At 38.5% G+C, this 18883-nt stretch overlaps 1 protein-coding gene across 4 annotated transcripts in view; it reads left to right on the plus strand.

The window, feature by feature from the left end:
- Window positions 1–18883, plus strand: part of CFAP43 (cilia and flagella associated protein 43) — a 99224-nt gene that overhangs the window by 28744 nt on the left and 51597 nt on the right. For 3 of the 4 annotated variants that reach the window (XM_059173270.1, XM_059173272.1, XM_059173271.1), the window contains exons 10-16: window positions 3718–3798; window positions 6708–6856; window positions 9168–9271; window positions 12374–12514; window positions 13531–13712; window positions 14989–15138; window positions 17228–17358. In XM_059173270.1, coding sequence (XP_059029253.1) covers window positions 3718–3798; window positions 6708–6856; window positions 9168–9271; window positions 12374–12514; window positions 13531–13712; window positions 14989–15138; window positions 17228–17358 — 938 coding nt within the window. The remainder of the gene's footprint in view (window positions 1–3717; window positions 3799–6707; window positions 6857–9167; window positions 9272–12373; window positions 12515–13530; window positions 13713–14988; window positions 15139–17227; window positions 17359–18883) is intronic. The other variant, XM_059173273.1, reaches the window with a different exon arrangement.

Raw genomic sequence — 18883 nt, forward strand, 5'->3', positions numbered from 1 at the left:
TATCATTAACCATCAGGGCAATTCAAATCAAAACCACATGGAGATACCACCTTATGCCAGTTAGAATGGCAAAAATTGACAAGGCAAGAAACAACAAATGTTGGAGACATTGTGGAGAAAGGGAGCCCTCTTAAACTGTTGTTGGGAGTGCAAGTTGGTATAGTCACTTTGGAAAACAGTGTGGAGTTTCCTCAAAAAATTAAAAATAGAGCTACCCTATGACCCAGCAATTGAACTACTGGGTATTTACCCCAAATATACAGATGTAGTGAAAAGAAGGGCCATATGCACCCCAATGTTCATAGCAGTAATGTCCACAATAGCCAAACTGTGGAAAGAGCTGAGATGCCCTTCAACAGATGTGTGGATAAAGAAGATGTGGTCCATATACATAATGGAATATTACTCAACCATCAGAAAGAACGAATACTCAACTTTTGCATCAACATGGATGGGACTGGAGAAGATTATGCTAGGTGAAATAAAACAAGCAGAGAAAGTCAATTATCATATGGTTTCACTTATTTGTGGGATATAAGAAATAGCATGGAGGACATTAGGAGAAGGAAACAATCTGAGGGTTTTAGAAGGTGGGGGGTGTGGAAGGATGGGTGAGCCCAGTGATGGGTATTAAGGAGGACACGGATTGCATGGAGCACTGGGTGTTATATGCAAACAATGAATCATGGAGCACTACATCAAAAACTAATGATATACTGTATGGTGACTAGCATAACATAATAAAAGAAAAAACATACAATATTGAGGAACAAAGTATAAAGCTAACACTACCCAATTTCAATATTTACAAAGCCACAGTAATCAAGTCAGTATAGTGCTGGTGAAAGACTAGACAAATAGATGAATGGAACAGAATAGAGGATGTAGAAATAGATCTGCATGAATATAGTTAACTGACCTTTGGCAAAGGAGCAAAAGCAATTCGATTGAGAAGGCTTAGTCTTTTCACCAAATCGTTGCAGGAGCAACTGCACATCCACATGCAAAATCATCATCATCATCATCACCATCTAGTCACAGACTTTATACCTTTCTCAAAACTTAACTCACAATGGGATATAGACCTAAATATTATAGACCTAAATGTAAAATGAAAAATAGAGAAAAAGATCTAAGTGATCTTGGGTTTGGCAATGACTTTCTCAATACAACACAAAACATAATCCACAAAAGGAAAAATTGGTAAGTTGGACTTCATTAAAATAAAAAACTTGTACTCTGGGAAAGACACCCTTAAAAGAAAGAAAAGAAAAGCCACAGATTGGGAGAAAAGTCTTCGCAAAACCTGTATCTGATAAAGGACTGGTTTCCAAAATGTAAAAAGAACTCTTAAAACTCAACAATCAGAAAATAACCAACTGCAGTAAAAAATGGGCGAAAGATCAAGCACTTTGCCACAGAAAATATACCAAAGGCAAATAAGTATATGAAAAGGTGTTTAACAGTATTTGTCATTAGAGAATTGCAAATGAGATGACACCACACACGTATTAGAATGTCTAAAATCTAAAACACCAGCAATATCAAGTGCTAGCAAGTATACGAAGCAACAGAAACATTCATTGGCTATAGGAATCAAAATGATACAGCCACTTTGGAAGTTTGGCAGTTTCTCACAAAACTAAATACATTCTTACTTTATGATTCAGAAACTAAGCTTCTTGTTATTTACTTAAATTATTTGAAAACGTATCCCCACACAAAAACCTTCACAGCTTTATTCATAATTGCCAAAAGTTGGAAGTAACCAAGATATCCTTTAATAGGTAAATGGATAAACTGTGGCATATCAATACTATATTATTAATAATATATTTCAGCACTAAGTAATAGTGCTGAATATATGTAATATTATTCAGCACTAAGAATAAATGAGCGATTAAGCTATGAAAAGACATAGAACAGCTTTATTTACATTAAATGAAAGAAGCCAATTTGAGAAAGATGTATGATTTCCTCTATATGATATTCTGGAAAAAAGAAAAACTATGGAGATAGTATGGGTCACCAGGGGCTCAGTGAGGGAACGGAGAATTTTTAGGGCAGTGTATTGGTATGATACTGTAATGGTGGATACATATCACACACTTGTCAAAACCATAGAATGGATATCCATAGGATGGGTAACACAAAGGACGAATCTTAATGTAAACTATGGGCTTTATCAATAACAATGAATCAATATTGGCTCATCAATTCCAATAAATTTACCACACTAATGCAAGATCAAAATAGAGGAAATAGTATGCATATGTAGGGGGGAGGGTATGGCAACTCTCTAGTTTCTGCTCAAATTTTCTTTAATACTAAAACTGCCCTTAAAAGCAAAGTCTGTTAGAGTCATCTGGGTGGCTCAATCAGTTAAGTGTCTGACTTTTTTTTTTTTCTTAAGATTTTATTTATTTATTTGAGAGAGAGAGAGTATGAGAGGGGTGAGGGTCAGAAGGAGAAGCAGACTCCCTGCTGAGCAGGGAACTGGATATGGGACTCGATCCGGGACTCCAGGATCATGACCTGAGCCGAAGGCAGTTGCTTAACGAACTGAGCCATCCTGATGCCCCCCGCCTTTTAAAGATAAGTGTCTGGGTGCAGCCACTCTGGAAAACATGGAAGTTCCTCAAAATGTTGAAAATAGAACTGCCCTATGACCCAGCAATTGCACTATTGGGCATTTACCCTAAAGATACAAACGTAGTGATCCAAAGGGGCACATGCACCCGAATGTTTATAGCAGCAATGTCCACAATAGCCAAACTATGGAAAGAACCTAGATGTCCATCAACAGATGAATGGATCAAGAAGATGTGGTATATATACACAATGGAATACTATGCAGCCATCAAAAGAAATGAAATCTTGCCATTTGCGACAACATGGATGGAACTAGAGCATATCATGCTTAGCGAAATAAGTCAAGCGGAGAAAGACAACTATCATATGATCTCCCTGATATGAGGAAGTGGTGATGCAACATGAGGGCTTAAGTGGGTAGAAGAAGAATCAATGAAACAAGATGGAATTGGGAGGGAGACAAACCATAAGTGACTCTTAATCTCACAAAACAAACTGAGGGTTGCTGGGGGGAGGGAGGTTGGGAGAAGGGGGTGGGATTATAGACATTGGGGAGGGTATGTGTTTTGGTGAGTGCTGTGAAGTGTGTAAACCTGGTGATTCATGATTCACAGACCTGTACCCCTGGGGATAAAAATATATGTTTATAAAAAATTAAAAATTAAAAAAAAAAAAGATAAGTGTCTGACTCTTGATGCCAGACTCTTGATCTTAGGGTCTTAGCCCCATGATTTGCTTTTTTTTTTTTTTTAGACAAAGTCCGTTAATTAAAAAAAATACACATCTAATTTCCTATTTCTAGCTTTATTCATTAAACAATAATCCTGTTCAATTTCCAAGTAACTCAATTATGTTATATGGGAAAAAATTATTTTACTTTTCTAATCTTAGTCATTATGTTACTTAAATTGTATTAAACATACTAGTTTAAAATAAGATAATAGTTATTTTTTGTTCAAATCAGAAGTACTAGTGTTGTGAGTGTCATTATAATCCATATGAGTGAAATGAAATTTTATACTAAATCATCAGAGTTACTGACATACCGTAAAGGGATTTAGAACATGGTTCCATAACAGAGTCTTATATTCCATTTTGAGTTTTCTTTTTCTTTTTTTTTAATAGACACTCACACATTCAGGGGAAGTTTGTGTTTGGTATACAGAAGATGGTACTTGTGCCAGCAGGATTTATCTGAATACCCCGGTAAGTGTGCCTTATAAACGGATTAAAATATTAAATTCTAATCCAATTTGTGTTTTCATAATTACATGTCAAGTCTGCGGAAATACTTGTTGCAGGTGCCTTATTGCATTTCTACCCTATATATTTAGAATAATTCTTGTGTATAAAATGTATTCTACAGCCCAGAGGGTAGAACATAAGGTGCTGAGTTGGAGTACAGGAATGTTTTTCTGCGGGGGAAGCTATTTTCGAAGTCCTAGTGGTTTATAGCTCACTCGTGCTAAAACTTCATTGTGCAGTAGCAGCGTCTCTGCTCCAGAGTCCCTCTCCCAGGGAGCCAAGCTGAGGGAGGGGCCACCACCTAATAATAGCTCCTAAGAGGGAAGGAGTGCCAGAGAGTCTTGAACTAGCAATTAGTTGCTTTTCCTCAGACATAAATCACCCCCTTGGCTATAACTAATTAAATGGCCCCATCTAACCTCAAGGAGGTCAGTTAGAAATGAAAGAAAATTGCCACTCTAATCAGCTTGAGACAAAAATAAAAAAGTGGGGGTTATTGGCTTAATCAGCTATAAAGTATAGGACTTGTCTGGCCTCAGATGTTACTCAGTCCAGCAACTCAAATGATATTACCAGGGATCTTGTTTTTCTCTCTATGTCTCTAGTTTCATATTAGGCTTCTTTTCGCGATACCCAAATGCCACAGGTGTCAACCTCACAGGTGTCAGACCATCAGAGAAGAAAGCCTCCTCCAGTGGGAAGAGGAAGAAAAGAATTTTCTCTTTTCCATCAAGCTAAATGTCTTCTAATGTCTTAATAACATCTCTGAACTAATCACTGTGGACAGGGGAATGAGAAATGCTAATTGGCTTAAGCTCAGCCTTGAAAATGGGAGTCAGATCTGTTCCTCTGAACTCCCAAAATAGGAGAGATGGTTTCTCAGTAGATATTCAAGAAATTTTTCCAGAAAGAAGGTGTTTGGATACTGGGGAATAAACCACAGTTGTTCACAACACTCGCCAAAGGGTGATACCATTATTTCTGCCACGTTCATAATACATTTTACATAAAATAATGCTTTAAATTAAAACATGAAAGAACCAAGAAATGATGGCAATGCTGTTTCCCCCTTATATTGTCATCATTTGTTGTATTACACAGTTGTACATGAGGTATGGATCTTGGATCTTGGTAGTAGGTATGGAAGTTACAATCCTTTCCCTTTATAAAATTAAAATCTCAATTATAAAACAAGAGGAAGCTTCATACCTCACATAAGAAAATTATAAGACACAAAAGATACACAGTTCAATGGGATATATAAAACTCACCTTGACAAGTAAATATAAAAATTCTTATACTCTGGTGACAAGAGCTCCTATGTATTCATTTCTATTAGAACTACTAGAACTATAAGAAGTCTTAAAACTCATCTGATCACACCTCCTTTCACAGACGAGAGACATACAAATGGTTAACAACCCACTCGAGAGTTTCTACAGTCTGGACTTAACCTTGCTCTTCTTGGCTAAGGAGAGAGATAGGCACCATGAGAAGGTCTGCTTTCTGCACCAGAGATCTTGTCTTCACCTGAGCGAAGGGGTGAAGCTCAGACAGCTTTCATACTTAATTTGACAAACCTTCATTGAGCTCCAAACCAGGCATGGTATACTCATGTGGATCAGCCTGAGTTGGGGATAATGGCTGGTTTTTCCTTACTGGAGAAGACTGATGCCTTGTGGGATATTGATAAGTACACTTGACCCAGCAATGCTGAGGCCAGATTTCCCTGCTATGCCTGGGACTGTGTTCCTCATGAACATTTCAGGCAGCAGGCTTCAGAGAACTTGGCCCAGTACTATGATGGGAGGATATCTGGGCACTAGCAGCTTCCCTTGATGGTATTTGCTAAGGTACATGAGACCCTTCCAGATACTGCTGTCCATGGTTAGCCTTAGCCTACTATTGCCCTGAAATAGAAGATAATTTCAACAGATTATTTTGAGAAAACACACACACACACACACACCCCATTAAAGACTTCCAGTTTAAAAAAAAAAAAAGACCCTTGCCATTTTGTTTACAGTTGCGCATGAGATACCACTGAAGACTCAGGCTTTAAAATTCATCTTGAAAATCAAATGAAAACCTCCTTGGTTGAGCAACTGTGCATTTTAATGAGGCTGGACACCTGAGTTCTCAGCTTCATCATCAGCTACAGGATCCTGAGGCAAATTGCTCTTCTTCTCTTGGCCTCCATTTTCTCTTCTACAAAAATGATTATCTCTTAAGGTCTTTTCTATTTCTAATGTTATTTGATTTTACTCAAACCAACCTACAAAGTATGATTATAGAGAATGAGGCCGATTGCTTAAGTGTCATGAAAGCAAATGTATTCTCTTAGACATCATGTTCCATAAGTGATTGTGAGATGAGTGGGAATCTGTGATGCAGCGCTTTGGTTCCATAGTGTGGTAATACGGTTATTTTCTTGTCTTCCTCCATCATACCAGCCTCCCAGGGTCTACTACTATCCAACAGATGAATGCTGATTTTTAAAAATCACTAACATTCGGTAACTATGTCCAAAAGATGCTACGAATGTATTTTAAATTTTGTTTTTTCATTATGGTTGGTATAATCATTTCATAATCATTTGGGGATAAAAATGAAGTCATGGTTTAAGGCTCAAGAAATGTCTTTATATTTTTGTGATTCTAATGTTAGGATAAAAGAATAACATGTAGAGAATCGTGTGACTTGTGCAGTCGATTAGCTCAGGAATGCTGCATGTCTAATTTGTAATACCATACAATACTTGCTGTGCTCCTCGTTCAGAGGACTTTTCAAATAAACCGTAGGTTCTTATGTGTGGTAAAGCTTCATGTTCCGGCACAGTGAAGTTAAGCATCTGGAGTTATTTTAAACAGGCAACAGTGTTGGCTTGCTCTCCTTCCTCCCTCTCTGTGGCCGTGGGCACCACGGGGGGCTCCATCCACTTTCTCGATGTCAGGGATGCTGAGGCCCCTAAGGCGGTTCACAAGGCCTTCCCCTCAGAATGGTCTGTGCAACACCTCCTGTAAGTACTTCCTGCTTCCTACTTCCAGCGATATTGTAGTGGTTTGTCTGTCAAATTCCAGTAAAGCCATAGCTTTTTTTTTTCTTTTTTTTTTTTTAAGATTTATTTATTCACTTGAGGGGGGAGGGGTAGAAGGCAAGGGAGTTTTAAGCAGACTCTGTACTGAGCACAGAGCCCGATGGGGGAGCTCTATCTCACAATCCTGAGATCATGACTGGAGCTAAAACCAAGAGTTGGACGCTTAACCATCGGTGCCACCCAGGTGCCCCAAGCCATAATTTCTTTCAAAAATAAGTTTTATCTGTTTTGTTTTGAAAATGAACACATTGGCCAGAGGAGTGCATAGCAAAAAGTCTCCCATTCTTGTCCCCAGACACCCAGTACTCCTCCCTGGAGACAGCCTGTTCCCAATTTCTCATTTCTTCTTTCCAGAGATAGTCCACCCATAAATAAGCAGAAAGGTTACACTTCCTTTTAATTACACAAATAGCTGTCAAGAACTTAAAATGTGCTATATAGTTGGTTCTATCGACCATGAGATGGATGTTCTTGTCTCAGTTACAGAGCAGGAAGATGAGACACAAAGTGTTTAAATGACTTGCTTCATGTTACACATTGGAAATGGCAAATGTCAGGAGCAGACCCAGGCATTGGGCTCCAGAATCACTGCCCTTGCCTTTATTTTTTTCAAGTTTTTATTTAAATGTCTTTGCTTTTAAACAGACAGCAAACCATATACAATGTTCTATACCTCTTTTTCTTTCTTTTTTTCACTTCAGGGTTATCTCTTGGACCATGTTTTCTCTTCACACATAAAGACCTTCCTTATTCTGATTTATGGCTATATAATATTCCATTATATGGATATACTATAATTTTTAATTTTTAATTTTAATTCCAGTATTGTTAGCGTACAGTGTTATGTTAGTTTCAGGTATACACTATAGTGATCAACAATTCTATTACACACTACTCAGTGCTCACCATGCCAAGTGTTCTCTTTCATCCCCATTACCTGTTTCGCCCTTCCCCCACTCATTTCCCCACTGGTCACCATCAGTTTGTTCTTTTTAGTTAAGAGTCTGTTTCTTGGTTTGCCTCTCTCGCTCTCTTGTTCCTTTGCTCATTTGTTTTGTTTCTTAAATTCCACATATGAGTGAAACTATATGTTAATTGCCCTTTTCTGACTAACTTATTTTGCTTAGTATTATGCTCTCTAGTTCCATCCATGTTGTTGCAGATGGCAGGATTTCATTCTTTTTATGACTAATATTCCATTGCATGGACTTACACCACATCTATCCGTGGCACTTGGCCTGCTTCCAAAATTTTGCTATTGTAGATAACGCTGCAATAAACATAGGGGTGCCTGCATCCCTTGAAATTTGTGTTTTTGTATTTGGGGGGTAAATACCCAATATACCATAATTTTTAAAAGATTGTATTGATGGGCATTTAGATGATTTCACATCTTTTGAAGTAATACTTTCTAGAAGACAGCACAAAGACATTGGATTTAAAACCCTATGTCGCCATTATTCATTCTTTTGTTAATTTATCGAAATAGTAAGTATTATCAGAACTGACATTTGTGCCCTGCTTTACAGTTTGAGGTGCTAGCAGACAGTGTAGCTTATTGAATGTGATTCTCACTACACCGGTCAGAAAGGTATTAAGCATGTCCCTGTTCCACAAATGAAGGAATGCAGGTTCAGAGAAGTGAAGAGAGAAGCCTTTGGAGAATTGCCCAACAAGCACCTGGAGGAGTGGGGTTTCCACCCACCTCCTTGTTTCCTACAAGAGGCCTCCTCCCTCTCAGGGGGAGAGGATCCTCACCTGCCTCCATCTATGCATTTGTTGCCTCAGATCCTCTTCTATTATTCTAATTTGGATCTTCTCATTTTTCTAATTTCATGAAGGTGCTGGAACATTTCCCTACTTTCTTCCTCCCCTTGTGGGGCACTGGTACTGCAGAGGGCTGCGATGTCACACTGATCACTGGTGTGAGAGCTGTTTATTTCCCCTGGAAATACCTTTCACTTATGATGAAATGCTTACCCAGTGCTACTGCATCTTCTTGACTGTGCACTTACAAGCTACAGTTTGGAAACCGCATTAACCTAGAATGTCATGATTGCATTTATATGTCATCACTTAGCTTTTTTTTATAAGATGGAATAGTATTAAAAGTCACAAATCATAAGAGTGACTAGCTTTGAGTGTATCTCCATGCTGTCATCTAGTAAATTTGTTTACCATCTTATTAGTGAAACAAAATTGGATCCTCAGATTTCTTTTCTTTCTTTTCTAGTTATGACCAGCAAGGGATCTATCTGTTAGCTGGGACGTCAGAAGGCTACATCTTTGTTATCAATGCCAATCCATCAAGCTCGTTCCAGATCCTTGGATTTGTAGGTACTACGTGAAGTGCTTATTAATTTAAATTATTGGTCACTTCATTCCAAAGAATTTAAAATTGTGGAAATGGAGCTCTAGTGAAACAATTATTTGTGGTATATTTTCTTAAAAAAGAGACATTTAAATAACAGTTGTAAGTTACATAGGAGAATGCCTACATCATATTTAAAGGGTTTTTGGTACATCTACTTGGTTAAATAGATGTTAAATAAACCTTCTTAAATAAATTAATGAATTTAGATATTTCTAATGTTAGACATTATATATAGTATATATATATGCATATTATATACATTATATACTGTATAATATATGTGTATATTATATGCATATATATAATGCTAGATATTTCTAATGTCATTACAAAATGAAGTTTGGTTGATTTATCCATGAAATATATTTTTAAATATTTCTATTTAATAAAGATATCTAAAGAAAGCTTTAATACATACATCTTTAATATTTCCTCTTTAAACAAGATTATATCCAGCTTTTTCAGTAATGCCATCCCCATGCGCAGGGAAACTATAGACCTGGCAGGTGAGGTAACACTTATATGATAAATAGTAAGACCTAATACTTTTTTTTCTGACTTAAGGACCAAATATACATGTATGTTTTCCCCAAAACATATTATTAAATTTATTATTGACTTTTTAAAATTAGGTGTGTTAGGTGTAAAGTTAGATGACTATTAGGTGTAAAAATGCCGAACCTAGGCCAGTGGTGGGATGGGAAGGTTGAGGAGTCAATTTAGTGCTGGAGGAATAAGCAGAGTGCTGTGTGGTCTCAGAGGAAGAAACAATTAATTATGCCAAGTGTGAGGGAAGGAGTAGGGGTAGAGGAGAATACAGATAAGGAGGTGTAGAGGATTGGGGGTGAGTTCTCTTAGGTTGTAAGTTGTGGAAGATAGGGCATATTAGTAATCCAGCTCAAGATAAAAGACTGAGCAAAGGCACTTGGAATGGCAGGAAGTCTGGTATGATAGGTTAACAGAAAAGTTTACTAGATGATGAACATGGCAATGAAGTCTGAAAGAAGACAAAGGTCTTGAATATCATTCCAAGGAGTCTGGACTTTTTTCTGTGGGTAATGAGACACAATCAGAAGTTTTCAAGATGAGACAGGTATGATTTGACTTGAGTTTTAAAGGACGACTCTGCCACAAGTGTGAAGGATAGAGAGAATGGAATAAAAAAAGATGAGTTAAGAAATAATTAGAGTAGCTCAGGCAAGAGGTGATATGAATCATAACAACAGCCAACATTTATTGAGGGATTCCTTGACATGTGTTAGTCAGTGTTCTAAAAACTTGGCACGTGTTAATTTATTTAACGCTTACAGAAAACTCTCATGAGGTAGAGACCATTACTATCCCAATTTACAGATGACAACTGAGGCACCATCAAGTACTTCTTCAGAGTCATGTAGTTCAGTAGTTGTGGAGCCAGGACTCAAAATCAGGATGTCTGTCCTCAGGCTTTTGCTCTTCTCCACAGTGCACACACCGAGCAGCAGTCATAGAAAGAGAAGAGAGGGGACAGCTCTAAGGGATGGAATTGAGAGAATTTGGTGCTCCATTAAATGTGAAAGGGGAGGGTCAGCAATGACTCCAAAATGTCTAGTCCATGATTTCATCAAATGAAGTAAAAACTCAAGACAAAAGTTTGAGGGTTAGTGTGAGATGACAAGCTCCGTAGAGTTGAAACTAATAAGCTCTTTAGTGGGGGATATTTAGCTGATGTTTGGAAATGGAGATTTTTAGTTCAAGTCTCAATGATAGAATTCTGATCTTGAAATTATGAAAGCTGATGAGATGGCTTAAGAAGACAGAGAAAAGCAAATCCAATTGCTTAATGGGACCAAACAGTTAAGCTAAATATGTAAATTTGAAGGCCTAGAGCATGGTAGGACCTATGGCTTACCTCAGAGTGAATGCACATCCCGCCTAAATATTCCATTTTTTAATATATCTGGTCAGTCAGAGTGTGGGATGGGAAAAGCAACTTCCACTGAAGTATGGACCAAGGAAGATGGCGCCGTGAAGCAAACAGGACAGACCAGAGTAATGAGAGCACTGGGAGTCACCCACTCCAGAAAGAGCTTGAGCGAGGAAGGCTGGATGAGGGTGTGGACTGACATAAACTCAACTTCAGTGAGGGCTGGCGGTCAGAAAGTGAAGTCAGGAAGTAGCAACTCCTGTTTTAAGGAGTTTGGGGCAGAAAAAAGAGAATTGACATAGATGGCAACTGTGGTGGGAAAGCAGGCTTGCAGCAAGGACTCAATTTGAGAACCGGGGAGTCTTGAGAGCTGAATAGAAGAAACCATAAAAGACACAAGAAGATGTGATCCTTGAGTGCACATGGTCTAATAGGAGATTGGTGGCATGGACTCAAAATAAGAGATGCAAAGGACTGCATTTTGTTTGTACAAAAATGCCTTTCGGATAAGAACATTGAGGTCCACTTTATGTCAGATTTCTTTGGTCTTCTTTGCTATGTCGGGGGAAAGATCATCTGCTGAACACCTGAGGGGAGGGGCAGATAAAGTGGACACATATAAAACAGCCCCTGTGGGAAGGGGGAGTAAAGACTTTGGAGAGAGCTGAAGGTGTGCCCCAGGCATGGCACCTTCCAGAGACCTGATTTCCAGGGGGGCAGACTCATCATGCCATGGTCATTTCCACCACCCCTGCAATATCTTGACTACAGATGCAAAGAACTCTTGATGCCTGAGTTGACCCAATATCAGGAGTGGACGAACAGGCCACAGAGGAGCATCGAGGGGCTGGAGCATGGAGGTGCTGCTGATGGGGTGAACATCACAGACTCCAGAGGTTTCCTTGACAGGGAAAGAAGCTGAGTCGCACTGAGTGGGCTTCAATCTGCCAACCCAGATATCTAATCATGACAGTTCCTCATCATTCATCAAAAATGTCCCCATCACTTATACTTAAAGGTCACTTTAAATATGCAGTAAATAAATTAAAATCTAAAGATTTATGGAAGGCAGTTCTATAATGTGGTATCTTACTTGGGAAGATAAAAGATCCTTTTAACTTATGAAAGTTCACTTAGGATGATTTCTGTTTGCTTTCAGAGGTGAGCAAAGACATTTTACAAATATCCACAGTGTCTCTTTTGGAAACAGACATAGTAGAAGTGATGGTGCTTTCCCCACTTCCAGAAACAGGAAGAAGCAGATTGGAAATATTTACTCTGCCTAAAATACTACCGCGAGGTAAAGAAAAATCAAGCAAACAATTTTGTGCTAGGCCCAGATGAGTAGTTGCTTAACTTTTTTTTTTCACCTTGTAATTACATTTTTCTTCCATTTACCATGTGAAGAGGTAAAATGGCCATCTTTTGTGCATCTTACAAAGTAAAATTGATGTAGCTGCTAACAATGTGAAGTGGACTTTCCTCTAGGCCTTGTCATTCGTATGAACATATCTTATTACAAGAGAAGAAAAACAGGATCAACTGGCACTTTTGTCAGACTGATATGTCATTTTGATGTCATTTGATATTTGATTGATAACTCTTGTTTTGTGGCTTCTAATATACATAGTAAACTTCAGACAGGTTACTGTGTAGTTACTTCTACTGATAGAATTGTAGAAAGCTTTTTGGATAAAGAGGTCTGATAAAATAGAGACTTTTAAATAACAAATATAATTGGGTAGCTAGTTTGCAAATACATAATTACAGAGTATAAAAGAGCGGAAAACCTCCAAGTATTCTTTTGTCTTAATTGAGAATCTCAGTATCTTTTAATATGTCTCTACTTAATTGAGTAAATTAGCCAAGGCCTTAAAAAGGATATTTTATGCAGTATCAGTCATTTAATACTCAAGTAGTTCTTTTTTTTTTTTTTAAAGATTTTATTTATTTATTTGTCAGAGAGAGAGCGAGCGAGAGCGAGCACAGGCAGAGTCAGAGGGAGAAGCAGGCTCCCTGCGGAGCAAGGAGCCCGATGTGGGACTCAATCCCAGGACACTGGGATCATGACCTGAGCCGAAGGCAGCTGCTTAACCAACTGAGCCACCCAGGCGTCCCGTCTTTTTTTTTTTTTTTTTTTAAATACTCAAGTAGTTCTAATGAAGTTCTAATGAAGTTGTTTTGAATCATTTATCCTCTCAAGAGCCTCTGCATTATTGATTGAGCATTTAAATTTTTATTTCATTTTTTGTATTCATAATGATTACAAAATAAAATCAATGTACAGTGCAAATGATCTTTCTTCTTCTTCCCCAGATCTTACAGTTTCTGCGAGCTTTACTGATGAAAGAGGGAGACTGAAAGATAAGCTCATTCACAGGTTCCAGTATGAGATAGAACACAGCCTGTCCTCCGCCGTGCTGGACTTTCAAAGTCAGCAAGTATATGGCTTCTGTAGCCAAGTGTCGTACATCTGCAGCTACCTTCTTCCTGAAAAAGTACGCCAATACTTAAGTGTGCTCTTATTTAGCTTAGAAACCAAGATTCACACACTTTGCTAATTAGACACAATCCCTGCTTTAACATTATAGTCCATTTAACAAATGGCTTTATTATAGTAGCATAATATTCTTGACTTAGATACATTGTTAGCATTATTTGTTAATCTGTCATACATACCTTTGAGCACCATCATACTTGTGTTACATACATCCTACTTGTCAGATTAACATGCAGGTAACACTATTATTTTAGTGTAATTAAATACAACATAGCCTCAGAACATCTCTTCCATAGGGGTCAGGTGTCGGCAGTTTTCCATGGAACTTTGCACCTGAGCCATATGAAACTTTGCACAAAATAGATAAACTATGTTTCTGCCATCCTTACATTACACTCATTGCAAGCATCTCTCATATGATACCACTCCTGCTACACACACTGGCCCAGACTATCTATCCCCCTTCTCTCTAAACTCTCCTCTCCAGGGTAGCCAATGTCAGCAAGGTAGGAGACACAGATACACCAAGAACGAAGAAATGTTTGTGGCAAGGAGAATTCAAGGAAAGCTTTACAGAGGAAGTAGTATTTGAATTGGCTTTTGAAGAATAGGTGAAACTTAGACATGGAGAAATATTGTGTACAATCTTGGCAGGAGATGGGAGTTGCTGTAGAGGGAGACAGGTTGGTGGAAATGGAGTGGGGAAGGGCATTCCAGACAAAAGTCATGGCATGTGTAGGGGCTTGGAGGTGGAAGTACATGAGGGAATACTGACTCACTTAACTGCACTTGAGCATGGGGATATGTGAAAAGAATTAGTAAAAAATAAAGATTGTCAGGGATGCCTGGGTGGTCCAGTCAGTTGAGCATCTGCCTTCAGCTCAGGTTAAGATCTGGGGGTCCTGGGATCAAGCCCGTGTCAGGCTTCTGCTCAGCAGACAGTCTGCTTGTCCCTCTCACTCTGCTCCTCCTCCCTGCTTGTGTGCTTGTGCTCTCTCTTTCAAATAAATTAAAAAAAAAAAAAAAAGATTGTTGGTGTAGGCTGGGATATTTAATGGTAGCTAATGTATAAAGACTCTCTTAGTTGGTTAGAACAAACTTTAATTTGCCAACAGATGAAAATGTGGTGCAAGAAATGTGGTATATTGGTTTATTTCTATTGGCAGTGTTTGCAGATTTGAATCTGACCATATATGCACAAGCGCAAGCTTTAAGTGCAAGCTTGCTGCTCCCCTGATCTTTTCTATAATGGGGTCATGTTATTTAATTGGCAGGTACACAGTGGTATTTGCATTCTTAAGCCATACCAAAGAGTGCAAAGCAAACACTATGGACCCGGAATGCTCTCTCTGTCTTCACATGGGTTGTGGCTTATAACAATAGCTAAAGGTGGAATTCTGTGTATCCGAGATGTTCATACTTTGGTAAGCTACCCTTTTTTTTTAAAATCTTGGGGTGCTTATCTTAATCTCATATAAAGAACAAAGGCCATCGGGGAAGGAATTTGGCTTCTTTATTAATTTATTTAATTAAATAATTTAATTTGTTAATTAATTCATAATTAATTTGTAAATTAATTCATAACTTATTTATCACTGGTGGTAGTATTGACGTAAACATTTTATAGGTGATTTTAGGTACTGAGGTTCGGGTTTCCAAGGGAGGAAACCAGTAGGTCAAGATCTGCCAATAAAGAGCTTGGGACAGAGATACTGTAGGTGAGCTGCAGCCCAGCTCCATCACCACTTGGTTGTGTATCTTGGAGACTCACTGAGCTTCAGAGGCTCATCTGTAATATTGGGGGAACCGTCTATGTTCTCAACCTGTGGGATTCTGATGAGAGCCGGGGAGAGGGTATATGCAAAACTGCTTTGGAAATGGTGCATTGTGGTGCAAACCTAGGGATTATTACTCCTGTCTCCCTGGCCTAGAGCGACTCTGGACTGATTGCTGCTACTCTCCCTCCCCCAACCCAGTTCTTCAAGGGATGCTGGAAGAGCTTAAGGGAGAGGGTGTGGCCCTTACTGAGCTTTCCCTCATCACTTGGAAATCTCAACATCACCCATAGTGCTACCAGTTCTGATTTCCATTGAGAAAATGAAAATAGTTTCTTCTCTCCCAGATGCGGAGGATCCTTTTCTAGGTTTTGAGACCAAGTTGTACTGGTTATCAGTATACTTTAATGAGGTCAGTGATTCTTACCCAGGGTTCTGCCCCACACACCTGAAACCTTGCAACTACTACTTGAAACTCTCCTTACAGATCCACAGATAAACTGGGCCCTGGTATGCACATCTGGCTCTCCTTGTGCATCTGTGTAAGAAACCATATTTGGACTACAACTGGGCAAAACTGATACCATTATTACATGGGAAAAATCTTGAATCATTTAGAGATTATTTTGAAGTTGGCAATTTGCAAACTTTGCTACATTGTCTCTTATTCAAATGATTTATAATAGATGTTACTGCTGATGGTGGCATGGCATCAGAATTCTTCTGGGTAATTCTATGTAAAGCACCTCATATATGAGGTTATTCATGGCAGCACTGTTTATAAAAGCAGCCTCATGACTACCAACGGAGGACTGGCTAAATAAATAATGTTATATAAACAATATATAAAGAAAATATGGAATATTATGCAGACTGAGAAAATCTTTATGCCACAATATGAAAAGAACCTCAACATCTACTTTTAATAAGGAAAAGCAAGGCACACAATAAATTATGCTACAACTTATGTTTAGAATTATGTCTACGTAAAAATTTGTTTATATACTTTAAAAACATCTGAGAGGATATTAAAAGTATTAATTATGCCGATCGGCTTTGGGAGGTGGCTGGGGAATGGAGACAGGAAGGAGATTTCACGGCATACTCTTAGTTTTTGAATCTCGATCCATTTGAATGTATTACCTATTTAAAAAGTTAAATTAAAATAAAATCATGGTTGAGAACCAGTGTGACACAAAAATCCCAATTTTTAGTCAAGAAACTTAAACTGTTGCTCTGTGTAACAGATATGTGATATGTTTTGTTTGGGTTCTATGTGAACTGGTTTAGCATCCTCCATGGGGGGCATATTACCCTCCATTCTTCACAGTGCCTTTTCCTCTCTCAACCACTCATCACACAGAAATGAAACCCACCTTACTCTTGAAGGCATCTGAATCTGCCATTTCTGCTCACTCAAGTCCCCTCCCCTAACTTCATAGCCCTCAGCAAGTTGCTTCTGTGTGTCTAGTTTTCCTATTACAAATTGGTGATAATAGTCTCTCTCCCTCCATTCAACACAGATGAGAAAGTAAATCAGTATCAGTGAGCATGTTTTGAACTAGGGATTTTCAGTACTATGTATTACTAAGAGACTACTTCCATGCCAAATAAAAATTTGCTATTAGCAAATACAAAAAGATTTATCCATAAGCAAAAGTACATGTGACCCTCTTAGAAAAACCATATGGTCAAATTGCATTTGTAATTTCTGCACTTTGTTCCTAAAACTATTAAGGAAATATTTGCTCGAAGTCGGAGTCATTCTCACCAGGGGCATGGTATTCAATCAGTGAGAATTTCAATGGATGGACAAAACATTCTGGTGAATGGGAGAGATGATGGCACCCTTGTTTACCTAAAATGGAGGTATGTATGGTATACAGTAAGCAATATTATGCGGTATAGTGTTTTAAAATAAAGATTTTGTTACTATTTATGTATAGCAAGGCCATCATAACAGGAGACAACTGCCATCGAAAAAATTATTATATTCACTGCCCAAAAGAAGGAGGTTTGCCAACATATGTGGCAGAGGAAGGCACCTAGGTGGATAACGAGGCAGAAAGAACAAAGGACATATGGGCAAAAGCCTTATTTTGGTTTCCACAGGAAGGAGCAGACAGGTTTAGCATTAGTTAGTTTGGTTAATTTCCGCTGGTTCTAGGGCATGGGTGCTGGCCCTGGTTGTCTGATATTTGGTCCAGGGGTGAATAAGGTAGGGAAATGGCAACCCTGAGTTGGAGGTGAGGGCTCTGGATTGATTGGCTTGCCTTTGAGAGGTGGCTCCAGGTTGAGTGGTTTCCTATTTGTACCAATTGGTGGGTCTTGGAAGGGGCAGTCCCACCAGGGTCAGCAGGGCCACAGATGTCAAAGCATCAAAATACAAAAAATAACAAGACATAGTACATATGAGATGATAGTCCTCCCTTTCATAACACCTGTTGGAGGAGTACAATGAATGAGGACCATCGTGAAGAGTAGATCATTTTTTTAAGCTCCTATTCATCCCTTAAAAATCTGACATAGATTTATATGCATGTTCACACACAGGTAGATCTACTTCCCTAGCAGGACTTTGCTTAGACAATATCAAATTATGTAGAATTTGCTTAGGTTAAAATTAAAATTCTAAGTAAAATACTGCTTGAGCATATAAATGATGACCAAGGGATAGAGAGCCTAAAGATGACAATCTGGACTTTATATGTTGTCTTGTCTGGCCTATTGATGGATATCATTAGTTAATGTGCAATTTATTGCTGAAAAAAAAAATCTCATGGTGCTTCCTATGATTAAAAAAGTAACAAAACAGGGGTGCCTGGGTGGCTCAGTGGTTTAAGCCTCTGCCTTCAGCTCAGGTCATGATCTCAGAGTCCTGGATTGAACCCTGCATGGGGCTTTCTGCTCAGCGGGGAGTCTGCTTCCCCCCTCTCTCTGCCTGCCTCTCTGCCTACTTATGGTCTCTCTCTCTGTGTCAAATAAATAAATAAAATCTTTTTTAAAAAAGTAACAAAACATGGGACACTGAAAATGTTAAATATTTGTAAATGTTAAATAGAAAAGTAAATGAGATTTTACATCATAACAGTTTTGGTCATCACTTATTTCAGAGACTCATTTGAACACTGCATCTTCATGCCCATTTTTTGCATGGAATCTGAGTAAAATACTAACTTGTCTCTCATATATAAGTCCTAACACATCCTGTACAGTAAGTGAACAAACAGCATCTCCAGCAATAACGAACAAATGCTGGAGCCCTCTTTCTAGAAGTAAGGACATTTCCATCCATGGGTCATTAATCATGTGGACTTCTGACTCAAAACAAAGTAGAGTTTGAAACCTTGGTCCAGGAACTACTAACTTGTGACCTCAGGCACATAATAATACC

The sequence above is a fragment of the Mustela lutreola genome, chromosome 4 (assembly GCF_030435805.1).
Source record: "Mustela lutreola isolate mMusLut2 chromosome 4, mMusLut2.pri, whole genome shotgun sequence".
In the NCBI taxonomy this organism is placed as follows: domain Eukaryota; kingdom Metazoa; phylum Chordata; class Mammalia; order Carnivora; family Mustelidae; genus Mustela; species Mustela lutreola.